This window comes from Trachypithecus francoisi, unplaced genomic scaffold (genome assembly GCF_009764315.1).
Source record: "Trachypithecus francoisi isolate TF-2019V2 unplaced genomic scaffold, Tfra_2.0 Lachesis_group15, whole genome shotgun sequence".
Lineage (NCBI taxonomy): Eukaryota > Metazoa > Chordata > Mammalia > Primates > Cercopithecidae > Trachypithecus > Trachypithecus francoisi.
In genome coordinates this window covers 99,628,686-99,644,550 of record NW_022681460.1, presented here as the reverse complement: position 1 = coordinate 99,644,550, position 15,865 = coordinate 99,628,686, and the positions used below count along the sequence as shown (strand labels likewise).

General features: G+C 48.8%; 1 protein-coding gene across 10 annotated transcripts in view; it reads left to right on the top strand.

Annotated features, from left to right (window-relative positions):
• NDE1 (nudE neurodevelopment protein 1) overlaps positions 1–15,865 on the top strand; it is an 83,716-nt gene that overhangs the window by 13,857 nt on the left and 53,994 nt on the right. For all 10 annotated transcript variants that reach the window (XM_033235641.1, XM_033235638.1, XM_033235639.1 and 7 more), the window contains exons 3-4: positions 2,489–2,642; positions 12,653–12,801. In XM_033235641.1, the coding sequence (XP_033091532.1) occupies positions 2,489–2,642; positions 12,653–12,801 (303 nt within the window). The remainder of the gene's footprint in view (positions 1–2,488; positions 2,643–12,652; positions 12,802–15,865) is intronic.

Genomic DNA, 15,865 nt, shown 5'->3' with positions numbered 1-15,865 from the left:
CTGAGTTCACCTGCTTTTCTTTTTTCTTTTTTTTTTGAGATGGGGTCCTGCTGTGTTACCTAGGCTGAGTGTGGTGGCGATTCCTAGGTGTGATCATAGTGTACATCTGCCTTAAACTCCTGGGCCGAAGTGATCCTCCTGCCTTAGCCTCCCAAGTAGCTGGGTCTATAGGTGTGCTTCACCAGGCCAGGCTTTTTTTTTTTCTTTTTGTGGAAACGGGTCTCACTATGTTGCCCAGGCTGGTCTTGAACTCCTGGACTCAAGTGATGCACCCCTGCCTCCCACAGTGTTGGGATTACAGGTGTGAGCTCTCTTTCTTCTATAAAAAGAACAGCAACCCTTTATTTCAGGCCTATTATGTGCCAGGCAGTGTGAAAGGCTTAACTTATACTATCTCAAAACTACCCATGAAAAAACTATTAGCACCCCATTTTATAGATGAAGAAACTGAGCCTCAGTGAAGGTAGATAACTTGCCCACAGTCACACAGCCAGTATGTAGCAGAGCTGGAATTTGAACTCCAGACCTATGGTCCTGATTATCCTACTATGCTACTTTCCATTTTGTTCGCTTATTTTCTTTTTCTTCTTTTTTTTTTTTTTTATTGAGACAGAGTCTCACTCTGTTGCCCAGGCTTGAGTGCAGTGCCACCATCTTGGCTCACTGCAGCCTCCACCTCCTGGATTCAAGCAATTCTCGTGCCTTAGCCTCCCAAGTAGCTGGCATCACAGGCACCCGCCACCATGCCTGGCTAATTTTTTGTGTTTTCAGTCAAGACGGGGTTTTGCCATGCTGGCCAGGCTGGTCTCAAACTCCTGGCCTCAAGCGATCTGCCTGTCTCACCCTCCCAAAGTTCTGGAATTACAGGCATGAGCCACCATGCCTGACCTTCCATCTTCTTTTCTTTTTTTTTTTTTTGAGACGGAGTTTCACTCTTCTTGCCCAGGCTGGAGTGCAGTGGCACGAGCTCGGCTCACCACAAGCTCCGCCTCCCGGTTTCAATCGATTCTCCTGCCTCAGCCTCCCAAGTAGCTGGGATTACAAGCATGCGCCACCACACCCAGCTAATTTTGTATTTTTGGTAGAGACGGGGTTTCTCCATGTTGGCCAGGCTGCTCTCGAATCCCGACCTCAGGTGATCCACCCGCCTCGGCCTCCCAAAGTGCTGGGATTACAGGCGTGAGCCACTGTGCCTGGTGTCCATCTCATTTTCTAGAAGGGTTTTTATCAGTTCCTAGATGCCACATCTGGTAAGTTCTTTGTGCACAGGGAAAGAGCTTTTCCCTATACCTAGCAAAATATATTGCTGCAGATTATAAGATTTGAAACTGTGTTTTGGTCAGTGCTCATATCTGGGAGGTGTGTGTTTGTGTTTGGTTTGGCACTGTTTTTATTTCTAATGGGTCTTTATAATATGCACATAGAGACCTTATTCCAATCCCCTTAGTTTCCTTTATTTATTTTAGATTTATTTTAGGTCCAGGCACAGTGGCTCACATCTGTAATCCCAGCACTTTGGGTAGGCAGATCGCTTGAGCTCAGGAGTTTGAGACCAGACCAGGCAACATGGCAAAACCCTGTCTGTACAAAAAATACAGAAATTAGCAGGCATGGTGGCATGTTCTTACAGTCTCAGCTACTTGGGAGGCTGAAATGGGAGAATTGCTTAAGCCTGGGAGGTCGAGGCTGCAGTCACCTGTGATCGCACCTCTGCATTCCAGTCTGGGTGACAGAGCGAGACTCTATCTCAAATAAATAAAAATTATTTCAGAGTCAGGGTCTCACTCTGTTACCCAGGCTGAACTGCAGTGGCTCTTCACAAGTGTGACCCTATCTCACTGCAACCCCTGGGCCCGCAAGTGATCCTCCTGCCTCAGCCTCCCAGGTAGCTGGCACTGCAGGTGTATGCCACCATGCCTGGCTGATTTTTAAACATATTTTTGTAGAGAAGAGGTCTTGCTATGTTGCCCTGGCTGGTCTCAAACTCCTGTCCTCAAGTAATTCTTAATGAGCCACTGTACCCTGACCCTCCTAACTTCTTTATTCTAATTTGACTTAAAGGTAATTCAGGCTTGATATTTTAAAAATGTTCCTTGAATTTGGCCAGGCACAGTGGTGGCTAACGCTTGTAATCCCAGCACTTTGAGAGGCCGAGGCAGGCAGATCACCTGCAGTCAGGAGTTTGAGACCAGCCTGGCCATGAGAGGCCGAGGCAGGCAGATCACCTGCAGTCAGGAGTTCGAGACCAGCCTGGCCAGAGTTTAATAGTGAAACTCTGTCACTATTAAAAATACAAAAATTAGCTGGGTGTGGTGGTGCACGCCGGTGGTCCCAGCTACTCGAGAGGCTGAGGTAGGAGAATCACTTGAACCCGGGAAACAGAGGTTGCGATGAGACGAGATTGCAGCATTGCACTCCAGTCTGGGCCATAGAGCGAGACTCTGTCTTCAAAAAAATGACTACGTGACAATGAACAATTCTGCTGTAGGGCAGAAAATACGCAAGAGGAACTCCGAGAATTCCAGGAGGGAAGCCGAGAATATGAAGCTGAATTAGAGATGCAGCTGCAACAAATTGAAACCAGGAACAGAGACCTCCTGGCCGAAAATAACCGCCTTCGCATGGAGCTGGAAACCATCAAGGTGAGGGGCTGAGAGGAAGTGTGCTCAGGTGTAGACAGGCTTCCAAGACAGGCATGGCATGCTTGGCTGGAAGAAGGAACCCTGCAGTGAGGGACTCCAGACCCCAGGCCCATGCTCATCTCTGGAAGGGCCTGTGGGGCAGACGTGATCTTTGAACTCTTTGTGCCTCTAGTGGGTGATACCTTTTGTTTTTTCTTTTTTGAGACAGAGTTTCACTCTTGTTGCCCAGGCTGGAGTGCAGTGGCGGGATCTCAGCTTACTGCACCCTCCAACTCCCAGGTTCAAGTAATTCTCCTGCCTCAGTCTCTTGAGTAGCTGGGGTTATAGGCGCCTGCCACCATGCCCAGCTAAATTTTTTTTTGCATTTTTAGTAGAGACGGGGTTTTATGTTGGCTAGGCTGGTTTCAAACGCCTGACCTCAGGGGATCCATGATGGGTGGAGCTTTGAGAAGCAAGTCATTCATGTTCCCATGGACTTTCTTGGTTGTCCTCACTGATTTTATAGGGCACATGGCAGGAAGACTTTTTTTTTTTTTTTTTTTTAAATAGGGTCTTGCTCTGTTGCCCGTACTGGGGTACAGTGGCTGGATTACAGCTCACTGCATCCTGGACCTCTCAGGTTTAAGCAGCCCTCCCACCTGGGCTGGGCATGGTGGTGCATACCTGTAATCCCGGCACTTTGAGAGGCCGAGGTGGACAGATCACAAGGTCAAGAGATTGAGACCATCCTGGCCAACATGATGAAACACCGTCTCTACCAAAAATAGAAACACTAGCTGGGCATGGTGGTGCGCACCTGTAGTCCCAGCTACTCAGGAGGCTGAGGCAGGAGAATCACTTTAACCCGGAGGTGGAGGTTGCAGTGAGCTGAGATTGTGCCACTGCACTCTGGCTTGGCAACAGAGTGTGACTCCGTCTCAAAAAAAAAACCAAAATCCTCCCACCTGAACCTTGAGAGTAGCTGGGACTATAGGCATGTGGCACCACGCCTGGTTAATTTTTGTATTTTTTATAGAGACAGGGTTTTGCTATGTCGCCCAGGCTGGTCTTGAATTCCTGGACTCAAGCAGTCCCTCCTGCCTTGGCCCCGCAAAATTCTGGGATTACAGGCATGAGCCACCACCTGACCAGGGAGACATTTTTAGGGTATGGAGGTGTTGCTAGAGTAATATTATCAGGTCCAGTGTTGTAGCCCTTAGCTACATTCAGCTGCTGAAATTTAATGAATTCAATAAAAACTTCATTCCTCAGTTACAGTAGCCACATTTCAAGTGCTTAGGAGCTACGTTTGGCCAGTGAATTTCCTTAGTGGACAGAGGGGCTGTAGAACATTTTCTTTATTACCAAAAGGTCTGTTGGACTGTGCCAGTTCAGAGCAGGTTTCTCGACTTTGCTGCTGTTGATATTTGAACCTGGATCATCCTCCATTGGGAGGGACTGAGGTTTGCTTTGTGGCTTTTTTGTTTGTTTGTTTGTTTTTTATGAGACAGAGTCTCGCTCTGTCACCCAGGCTGGAGTGCAGTGGCACAATCCCGGCTCACCGCAAGCTCCGCCTCCCGGGTTCAAGCCATTCTCCTGCCTCAGCCTCCTGAGTAGCTGGGACTACAGGTGCCCACCACCACGCCCGGCTAATTTTTTTGTATTTTTAGTAGAAACTGGGTTTCACTATGTTAGCTGGAATGGTCTCGATCTCCTGACCTCGTGATCTGCCCACCTCGGCCTCCCAAAGTGCTGGGATTACAGGCATGAGCCACTGTGCCTGGCCTTTTTTTTTTTTTTTTTTTGAGATGGAGTCTTGCTCTGATGCCCAGGCTGGAGTGCAGTGGCCGGATCTCACCTCACTGCAACCTCTGCCTCCCAGGTTCAAGTGATTCTCGTGCCTCAGCCTCTTGAGTAGCTAGAATTACAGGCACCCTAAAGTGCTGGGATTACAAGCGTTAAGTCACCCCGCCTGGCCACATTGTGGGATGTTTAGCAGCATCCCTGACGTCCCCCCTCTAGATGCCAGTAGCATTTTCCCCACCCCCAAGGTGGTGAAAACCAAAAGCACCTCTAGACATAGCCAGGTATCCGGAGACCCAGTGCTCTAAAAGGTAAAGACCGTGTCTTCTGTACATTCTATAGGGCTCAGCAAGGGATCACTAAGTCAACACTGTGCCCCAGAGACTGGCTCTCAGCCCTGCTGCCAGCCGGCATCACTGGGCCAGCTTCATAAACATCCCACAGGCCGGACCCTCTCTCCCCATCCCCTTCTCCCTGCCTCACTCTGAGATTCCATTTCTCAGTAAGTCTGGGTGGGGCCCTGGTATTTCTGCGTGTGTGTGTGTGTTTTCTCTCATTAAGCTCCCCGTATACATTTTGATGAGCTGCTTCATGGAAGAGTCAAAACTGTGTGTGCTCAGGGCTAGGTGTGATGGACGGTGAACGGGGAAGTGCTGGTTGCCTTCTTTGGGTAGACAAACCTAACACCATGAAGCAGTTGGGGACTTGGAGCTCAGTCACAGAACTCTGATCTGGGAGTCTTTCGAGAGAGAGGACTGGCTGGGTGCGGTGGTTCATGCCTGTAATCCCAGCACTTCAGGAGGCCGAGGTGGGCGGATCACCTGAGGACAGGAGTTTGAGACCAGCCTGACCAACATGATAAAACCCTGTCTCTACTAAAAATACAAAATTAGCCGGGCGTGGTTGTGCATGCCTGTAATCCCAGCTACTTGGTTGGCAGGAGAATCACCTGAACCCGGGAGGTGGAGGTTGTGGTGAGCCGAGATCGCGCCATTGCACTCCAGCCTGGGCAACAAGAGCGAAACTCTGTCTCGAGAAAAAAAAAGAGAGAGAGAAAAGGACTGCACGGGTTGAGGGAGGCTTTGCGGAGGGTGTTTGCAGGTGTGTGTGTCGCTGACACTTGGTGTTTGGGGGATGGGGCTAAAGGGAGAGTTGATCTGTACCCGTCACAGGTGTGGACAAGAATGGGTGTCGGGTGAACCTTGGCAAGCCCAGCTTTACTAATGTATAGGAGAGGGTGTGGGACCAACGAATGGATCGGGGGTTTGGGGTAGGGCAGAGGAGAGGTCCCAGACACGTTGAAGGTGGGCAGTGAAGCTGAAACTTTCTGTTGGAGACCACAGAGTCTGGCTGGCCATCTGCAGATCCATCTGCCCCATCGGTGTTGTTTGATCAGCCTTCAGTGGTTTTTGTTCAGCATTTCCCCATGAACGTTTTCCAGCATATAAGGCTGAAAGAATGTCCAGTGAATACCTGTGTATCCACCAGCACCTAGGCTCTACCAATAATATTTACCCTACTTACCTTTTATTATAAATATTCTCATCCATCAAAATTTGTAGAGCTTCCTGTAAAAAGATGGATTTCTGGCCAGACATGGTGGTTCACACCTGTAATCCCAGCCTTTTGAGGGGCTGAGGAGGGAGAATCTCTTGAGACTAGGAGTTCAAGGCCAGCCTGGGCAACTTAGTGAGACTTTGTCTCTACAAGAAATAAAAATAAAAAATTCACTGGACGTGGTAGTGCACACCTGTAGTCTCAGCTACTCAAGAGGCTGAGGCGGGAGGATCGCTAGAGCCCAGGAGGTTGAGGCTGCACTGAGCTGTGATTGTACCATTGCACTCCAGCCTGGGTGACAGAGCAAAAGTTAAAATAAAAAATAAAAAACCTGAGTAGTGGTTGCTTAGAACACACATTCTCGAGTTTCCCCCAGTCCCTGTATCCCTGACACCGAGAGCTTAGTGTCATTTCTGCCTCTCTCTGTGCTGGGCCTGCTTCACCCATTTGTTAACAGCTGAACACCTGCTACACGCAATGAGGAATGATTATCGTTCTTTTTGTGGTTGTTGTGGGAGACAGAGTCTCCCTTTGTCATCCAGGCTAGAGTGCAGTGGGTGACAGATGTCAGCTCACTGCAACCTCTGACTTCCAGGCTTAAGTGATCCTCCCACCTCAGCCTCCCAAGTAGCTGAGATTACAGGCACCTGCCACACCACACCTGGCTAATTTTTGTTATTTTTTGTAGAGACAGGGGTTCATGTGCCCAGGCTGGTCTGGAACTCTTGACCTCAAGTGATCCGCCTGCCTCAGCCTCTCAAGGTGCTGGGATTACAGGTGTGAACCACTGTGCCTGGCTGATGATAGTTCCTAAATTGAAGGGGATTCCGGGTTGAAAAGCTGGGTAGGAAGAAGATTAGTGGTATGAACCACAGTTTGGATAGGATAACAGGCCCTCCACGGATCCTGAGTAAAATATCAAGCAGTTACTAAGTAATTCTATGCTTCAAGACTGAGCCCTTGGACCTGGCGTGGTGGCTCATGCCGGTGATGCCAGCACTTTGGGAGACCGAGGTGGGTAGATCATGAGGTCAAGAGATTGAGACCATGCTCGCTAACATCGTGAAACCCTGTCTCTACTAAAAATTTAAAAAATTAGCTGGGCGTGGTGGCACGTGCCTGTAGTCCCAGCTACTCGGGAGGCTGAGGCAGGAGAATTGCTCGAACCTAGAAGGCAGAGGTTGCAGTGAGCTGAGATTGCGCCACTGCACTGCAGCCTGGTGACAGAGTGAGACTCCATCTCAAAAAGACTGAACCCTTGAACCTACCGGAGACTCCTTCATTTACAACCACATGTCCGATGCAGGAGACTCACAGCGCACAGCACAGCAAAGAAACACGGTACCTTAGAATAACGAGGACCCTGCCACCAGCAAATATTTGTCAGTCACCTAAGAGAAATATATTCAGCTGGGCCGGACTTCTTAACAACTGGCTTATTCATCACGAGTTGAATGAAAAAGCCTTTAAGGGACCAAACAGAGCATCTATTGATGCCCCCATCAGCTGACAGCTTATTCGAATTAGCCCCAAATGGCAGCACAACTTTTCCGCAACAGGTTTTCATGTCCACAGGTTCCTAGGAGATCTCTGAATCCCTAACGCAGGTGCTGGAGCCCACTCGCTGCGTCCTCCTGGAGCCTGCGTTTGAATTTAAGTTAATGACTTAAGATCCTGTTTTATTTGGAGATGTTCCCAAATAAAGGGTATGAGGCGATGAGAGCCACGCCTGGGAACGGGGCCTGGTCTGCCTCTACTTGCTGGGTGCAGATACTTCTCTGCTTACAGCCAGGAAATGGGGAGGGTGGTGCGGGCGGGTGGGGGCATGTGGTACGCCCTCCCCATCCTTCCAACGCTGTAAATCATCTGCTTGTTCTTTCTTTGGAGTCTTCTTGCACAATGGCTCTCGCCACGCCTCTCTGGCCTAGGCACCATTACATCACCCTCCTGGGTGCATCCGGACTTTCTAGCAACGGCTTTGTTTACTTGATTGAGTAAAGAGGAGTTGGCCTTTTTAACTTTTAAATTAGACCTTGCGCCTTTCTTGTGGGAAGTGTTTTCTCTCATGTTTGTAGAATCTAGGATGGGTTTTTTGTGTTTTCAGTTTTGATTTTTTTTTTTGTTTTTGAGATGGGGGTCTCTGTCACCCAGGCTGGAGTGCAGGGGCACGATATTGGTTCACTGCAACCTCCGCCTCCCAGGCTCAAGTGATTCCCCTGCCTCTGCCTCCAGGGTAGCCGGGACCGCAGGCACATGCCACCACACCCAGCTTTTTTTTGTATTTTTGGTAGAGACGGGGGTTTCACCGTGTTGGCCAGGCTGGTCTCAAACTCCTGACTTCAAGTGATCTGCCCGCCTCGGCCTCCTAAGTAGCTGGAACTATAGCTGTGTACCACTATGCCGGGCTAATTTTTGTATTTTGGTTTCACCATGTTGCCCAGGCTGGTGATTTTTTTTTTTTTTTAAAGCGTCGGCCTGGGCTAGAGTGTAGTGGTATGATCATAGTTCACTGCAGCCTCAACCTCCTGGCCTCAGGCAGTCCTCCCGCCTCAGCTTTCCGAATAGCTAGGACTACAGGTGCATGCCACCACACTTGGCTGTTTTTCAATTTTCTGTAGAGACAGAGTCTTGCTATGTTGCCTAGGCTAGTGTGCCTCTGCCACCTAAAGTGCTGGGATTACAGGCAGGAGGCACCGCACCTGGCTCTGGGTGTTTGGTGAAGGAAAGTAATTTGGAAGCAGAGCAGAAACAGAATCGAGCGAGCACGGGAGTGGGCAGGTGATCTGGATGGAAATGGTTGAGGGCTGGTTAGCATAATTGCTTAAGGTCACCTGCTCAGGAGGCTGGGGTTTGATCTTGGCTCAGTCATTTGCCACCGATGGGTCTCTGGGCTTGTTAAGTATTTGAGCCTCAGTGTTCATGTTTCTGAAGTGGAATTAAACCAGACAACATAGGAAGCGTACGTAGCCCGGAGGCCGGCACAGAATAAGCATGTAATAGATGTTATTGCTGCAGTTGGCAACAGAGAATCATTGAGAAGTAAGCTGGACTGTTCTTTGTTAATTAACAAGATCTCTCCTCCTTTTCTCTCCCTTTCTCTTCCTCCCTCTCTCCTTGATCACTTCTTCCTCTCCCTCCTTCTCCCATCTTTTTTTTTTTTTTTTTTTTGAGACGGAGTCTTGCTCATCACCCAGACTGGATTGCAGTGGCACAGTCTCTGCTCACTGCAACCTCCGCCTCCTGGGTTCAAGTGATTCTCCTGCCTCAGCCTCCCGAGTAGCTGGGATTATGGACACGCACCACCACACCCGGCTAGTTTTTTTGCATTTTTAGTAGAGACAGGGTTTCACCATGTTGTCCAGGGTGGTCTCCAAACTCCCGACCTCAGGTGATCCACCTGTCTCAGCCTCCCAAAGTGCTGGGATTACAGGTGTGAGCCACTGCTCCCGGCCTTTGTTTTTAAATAACCTAGAGATTGGAATGTTCCTTCTGTCTCCATGCTACAACGGGGAGTCCTGGATGAAAAATTGAGAATAGTTAACTTGTATAACCAAGTACATGCTGCCTTCCCATTGTTGTGGGCACAAAGAACAGAAGTCATTGAGATTCCTTTTTCTTTCTTTTTTTTTTTTTTAAACGGCAAGGGCTCACTCTGTTGCCCAGGTTTGAGTGCAGTGGTGCAATCACGGCTCACTGTAGCTTCAACCTCCCAGGCTCAAATGGTCTTCCCATCTCAGCCTCCTGGGTAGCTGGGACTGCAGGTGAGGCCACCATGCCCTACTAAGTTTTATTTTTTGTAGAGACCAAGTCTGGCTCTGTGGGCCAGGCTGGTGACTCTGTAATACAGTGATAATGTGTGAAGGAGGCTTGCGTTGTCCCTGTGGATGAGGTTTGGAGAGGTCCTTGTGACTTTCTTTGGCTGTGGACACCTTGAGCAGAATTATTTGTCTGAAGATTGTTGGGGGGCTATAGGAACCAGATTTGGGAGTGGGCAGAATTCAAGGTGCTCAGGGGGCGGGAGGTGGGAGGCACTAAGGACATAATTGAAATAGTTGGTCAGTGTGCCTGCCTGCTCCCTCCCAGTCCCCCACCCCACGCCCCACTCTCCATCCCCCACCACAGCCAGAGTTTTACTCTTGTTGCCTAGGCTGGAGTGCAATGGCACAATCTCAGCTCACTGCAACCTCTGCCTCCCGGGTTCAAGTGATTCGCCTGCCTCAGCTTCCCAAGTAGCTGGAATTATAGGCATCCGCCACCATGCCCGGCTAATTTTTTGTTTTTTCAGTAGAGACAGGGTTTCGCCATCTTGCCAGGCTGGTGATTTTAGAGTTTGGTTTTTTTGTTTTTTTTTTTGCTTTTTCTTTTCCTTTTTTTTTTTTTTTTTTTTTTTAAAGTAGTGTGGTCTCACCCTGTGGCCTGGCCTGGGCTAGAGTGCAGTGGCGTGATCATAGCTCACTGCAGCCTCAACCTCCTGGCCTCAGGCAATCTTCTCGCCTCACCCTTCCAAGCAGCTAGGACTACAGATGCACGCCACCATGCCTGGCTGTTTTCAGACTTTTTGTAGAGGCAGAGTCTTGCCCAGGCTGGTCAAGAACTCCAGGTTTCAAGCAATCCTTCTGCCTCTGCCACCTGAAAGTGCTGGGATTGCAGGCAGGAGGCACCGCACCTGGGTCTGGGTGTTTTGTGAAGGAAAGTAATTTGGAAACAGCCAGAACAATCAAGAGAGCACGGGAGTGGGCAGGTGATCTGGATTGAAATGGCTTAGGGCTGGTTAGCATAATTGCTTAAGGACACCTGCTCAGGAGGCTGGGATTTGATCTTGGCTCAGTCATTTGCTACCAGTTGATTCTGGGCTAGTTAAGGAACTGAGCCTCAGTGTTCATGTTTCTGAAGCGGGATGAATGAGACAACATAGGTGGTGTACGTAGCCCGGAGGCCGGCACAGAATAGGCATGTAATGGATGTTATTGCTGCAGCTGGCAACAGGGAATCATTGAGAAGTGAGCTGGACTGTTCCTTTGGTAATTAACATAGATCTCTCTTTCTCCCTTTCTTTATCTCTCCCTCCCTTCCTCTCTTTTTGTATCCCCTCTTATCCCCTCTCTTTCTCCCTCCCTCTTTTTATTTCCTTGTGTTTCTGGTTTTTTTTTAGACGGAGTCTCACTCTTATTGCCGAGGCTGGGGTGCAGTGGCACAACCTCCGCCTCCCGGGTTCAAGCGATTCTCCTGCCTTAGCCTTCTGAGTAACTGGGATTATAAGCACGTACCACCACGCCTGGCTAATTTTTTTGTATTTTTAGTAGAGACCGGGTTTTACCGTGTTGTGTTGAACTCCTGACCTCAGGTGATCTGCCCGCCTCAGCCTCCCAAAGTGCTGGGATTACAGGTGTGAGCTACCGCGCCCGGCCTGTCTTTATGTTTTTAAATAACCTAGAGATCAAACTGTTCCTGTCTCCATGCGACAACGGGGAGTCGTGGATCAAACATTGAGAATGGTTGACTGTTGTAAAACCAGTACATGCTGCCTTCCCATTCTTGTGGGCACAAACAATGGACGTCATTATGATTTTTTTTTTTTTTTTTTGAGACAGCAGGGAGTTGTCCAGGCTGGAGTGCAGTGGTGCCATCACAGCCCACTGCAGCTTTGACCTCTCAGGCTCAAATGATCCTCCCACCTAAGCCTCCTGAGTAGCTAGAATTACGGGTGAGAGCCCCCATGCCCTGCTAATTTGTGTATTTTGTAGAGACCAGGTCTCACTTTGTGGGCCAGGCTGGTTACTCTCTTTGTAATACACTGATTGTGTGAAGGAGGCCTATGTTGCCCTGTGGATGAGGCTTGGAGAGGTTTCTGTGGCTTTCTTTGGCTGTGGACACCTTGGGCAGAATGATTTGAAGAATGTTGGCTATGGGAATCTCAACCCTGTTGAGAGTAGGCAGGATTCAAGGTGCTCAGGGGGTGGAGGCACTCAGGACGTAATTAAAACAGTTGGTCCCTCGTGCCTGCTCTGAATAACACCTGCCTGTTCCCACCACATTACGTCACTAGCCTAAGAGTCAGCTCTTTGGAGAGAAGAAGGTTCTGTTGCCTGAGCCTAGCTCGTCTCTCGATTGTGGTGCAAGGGTGGGACAGAAAGCCTGGAGCCTCCCCAGGGAGTGTGGTGGGAGGAGAAGTTTCATACAGAGACAGAGTCAGGCCGGGCGCCGTGGCTCACACCTGTAATCCTAGCACTTTGGGAGACCGAGGTGTGTGGATCACTTGAGGTGTCAGGAGTTCGAGACCAGCCTGGCCAACATGGTGAAACCCGGTCTCTATTAAAAATACAAAAATTAGCCAGGCTTGGTGGTGGGTGGCTGTGTTCCCAGCCACTCGGGAGGCTGAGGCAGGAGAATTGCTTGCACCTGGGAGGCAGAGGTTGCCATGAGCCAAGATCTTGCCACTGTACTCCAGCCTGGGCAACAGTAAGATTCGGTCTCAAAAAGATACAGGGTCTTGCTGTGTTGCCCAGGCTGGGGTGCAGTGTTAGAGTCATAGCTCACTGCAGGCTCTAACTCCTGGGCTCAAGCACAGTCCTCCCAGTTTAGCCCCCCGAGTAACTGACTCCAGGTGGGCGTATGCTACTGCACCTAGCCGCCTCAGAAGTCATTCACCCAGTGTCTGTGTTGTCCTTCAGGAGAAGTTTGAAGTGCAGCACTCTGAAGGCTACCGGCAGATCTCAGCCTTGGAGGATGACCTCGCACAGACCAAAGCCATTAAAGACCAATTGCAGAAATACATCAGAGAGCTGGAGCAAGCTAACGACGACCTGGAAAGAGCCAAGCGGTATGCGGGGAAGGGGAAGGCAGGAGTGGGAGACTTCCTCTCCGCTTTTTGTCCCCAGCAGCTGGATACTTGGCCTTTGCTGAGTATAGGGAATTGAGCAGTGAGCAGAACAAAGCCAGTGCCCTTTTGACTTTTAGTGCCCTGGGGGAAATGGACAATAGTCGAAGAAGTGCAATTTCATTACAGTAGCAAGGCTGGCAGCCCAGGGTGCTGTGGGGATGTGTAATAGGATATATTAATTTGACTGTTGGCCTGGGAGCGTCAGGCGAGCCTTACCAGACGAAATACCATTTAGGCTAAGACCAGAGGAATGAGTAGCCATGATCCTAGGAGGGGTGTGAGACAAGAACATTCCAGACAACACCAAACCTGTGCTAAGCCCCTAAGGTAGGGAAGAAGCGTGGTCAAAGAACACTTTTTTTTTTTTTTTTGAGATGGAGTCTCTCTCACCAGGCTGGAGTGCAGTGGCGTGATGTCGACTCACTACAACCCTTGCCCCTCCTGGGTTCAAGCAATTCTCGTCCTTCAGGCTTCCAAGCAGCTGGAATTACAGGCACATGCCACCATGCCTGCCTAATTTTTGTATCTTTAGTGGGGATGGGGTCTTACCATGTTGGCCAGGCTGGTCTCAAACTCCTCACCTCAGGTGATCAGCTCGCCTCAGCCTCCAAAGTGCTGTGATTACGGGGTGTGAGCCACGGCGCCCAGTCCAGTGATTCCTAAACTGATGTTCTGTGATTTAGCAGAATAACGACTAACATTTATAGAATTGCTCTGAGCCAAGCAGTTTTTGGATAAAAACACTTGCTTTTTAAAAATTTATATATGTTATATACAGCAAAATACACAGATTTTTAAATTTATTTTTAGAGATAGGGTCTTGCTCTGTTACCCAGGCTGGAGTGCAGTGGTGCCATCATAGCGCATTGCAGCCTCAAACTCCTGGGAGCAAGTGACCCTCCTGCCTCAGCCTCCCAAAGTGCTGGAATTGCTGGCATGAGCCACCGTACCCAGCCTCCTCAGAGTTTTTTCTATCCCATTCTTTTTCTCCTGTCCATCTGGGACACCAGCTATACACATAACCTTTTCATATTGTCAGGCAGGTTCCTAAGGCTCTTCATTTTTTTTCCCTAATTTTTTTTGTCTTTGTTCTTCAAATTGAATAATTTGTGTGTATCCAGTTTCAAGTTGATAGATGCCCTCATCTCTCTCCAATCTGCCATTACAGTGGATGAAATGTTGAATTTTCAATATAGTATTTTTAGATGTAGGATTTACATTCTTTTATAATTTCTGTTCTATTGAGGCTTCTTGACATCCTTGAGCATAGTTGTGAGAGCTGCTTTAAGGTCCTTTTGTGCAGTTTTAACATCTGGGTCACATTTTCTTTATACTCCAATGTAGAGGTTGTATTGTAGGCAGTGTGAATGGTATTTCCCACAGACTATTAGTTTTTTCTTTTTTCTTTTTTTTCCTAAAGACAGTCTTGCTCTGTCGCCCAGGCTGGAGTGCAGTGGTGCAATCTCTGCTCACTGCAGCCTCCACCTCCCAGGTTCAAGTGATTGTCCTGCCTCAACCTCCGGAGTAGCTGGGATTACAGGTGTGTGTTACCACCTGCTAATTTTTGTATTTTTAGTAGGGATGGAATTATCGCCATGTTGGCCAATCTGGTCTCAAATTCCTGACCTGAGGTGATCCTCCTGCCTCGGTATCCCAAAGTGCTGGGATTATGGGCTTGAGCCACTGTACCCAGCCAGAGATGATGAATTCTTTTAAGTTCTTGATTTACTTGGTTTTCTTAGGTGGTTTACTTGGCTAAGCTTACAGCCCAAATTCTATCTCCCCTTTGATGGGCAGTAACTGAAATCTCTTTGCTTTTTTTAGCCGTAACTGGGCTGCTTTGTGTCTGCTCTGTGCACGTGTGGTTCGGGGGAGGCCAGAGATGTGGGAAGATACTATATTCAGAATGTGGGGTCCGCATGGTGCTAGATTTCTATCCCTGGAGCTTTAGGCAAAAATCTTACAAAGATGCGTACTTCACCCAGTGTTGTTCTGTTTTTCTAAGTGTTGTTTTCCAGCTCCTGCCAGTGCGCTCAGATCATTGTAAACATTTTACTCAGAATTTATATGAGGGTTGGTCTGATACAGGTTCCCTTGTCATTACCAGAAGTGGAAACTCCTTTCTTGTCAATCTGTAGGAGTTCTTTGCATACGTTTATTTTTTGAGATGGAGTCTCGCTGTGTCTCCCAGGCTGGAGCTGGAGTGCAGTGGTGTGATCTCAGGTCACTGCAACTTCTGCCTTTCTGGTTCAAGTGATTCTCCTGCCTCAGCCTTCCAAGTAGCTGGGATTACAGGTGCCCGCCACCACACCTGGCTAATTTTTGTATTTTTAGTAGAGATAGAGTTTCGCCACGTTGGACAGGCTGGCCTCAAACTCCTACCCTCAAGTGATCCACCTGCCTCAGCTTCCCAAAGTGCTGGGATTACAGGCTTGAGCCACCGTGCCTGGCCCTTTGTATATTTTAACTAGTAATCTTCTCTCCTGCATTGAAAATAATTTTTTCCAGAGTAATCTTTTGTCTATTGACTTTGTGGTATCATTTTCCATGCAAATATTTCCTTTTTTCTCTTTTGAAAAGAAATTTTTATACATTTTTCATTTTTAGGTCATCAGTTATGTCTTTTTTTTTTGAGACGGAGTCTCGCTGTCGCCCGGGCTGGAGTGCAATGGCCGGATCTCAGCTCACTGCAAGCTCCGCCTCCCGGGTTTACGCCATTCTCCTGCCTCAGCCTCCCGAGTAGCTGGGACTACAGGCGCCCGCCACCTCGCCCGGCTAGTTTTTTGTATTCTTTAGTAGAGATGGGGTTTCACCGTGTTAGCCAGGATGGTCTCGATCTCCTGACCTTGTGATTCGCCCGTCTCGGCCTCCCAAAGTGCTGGGATTACAGGCTTGAGCCACCGCGCCCGGCCATGTCTTTTTTTTAATACCTTCTAGGTTTGCAGACTTCACTAGGGGAAGTGTCCTTGGTCCTTGATAGTGCATGTGTTTTCTTCTTTTTTTT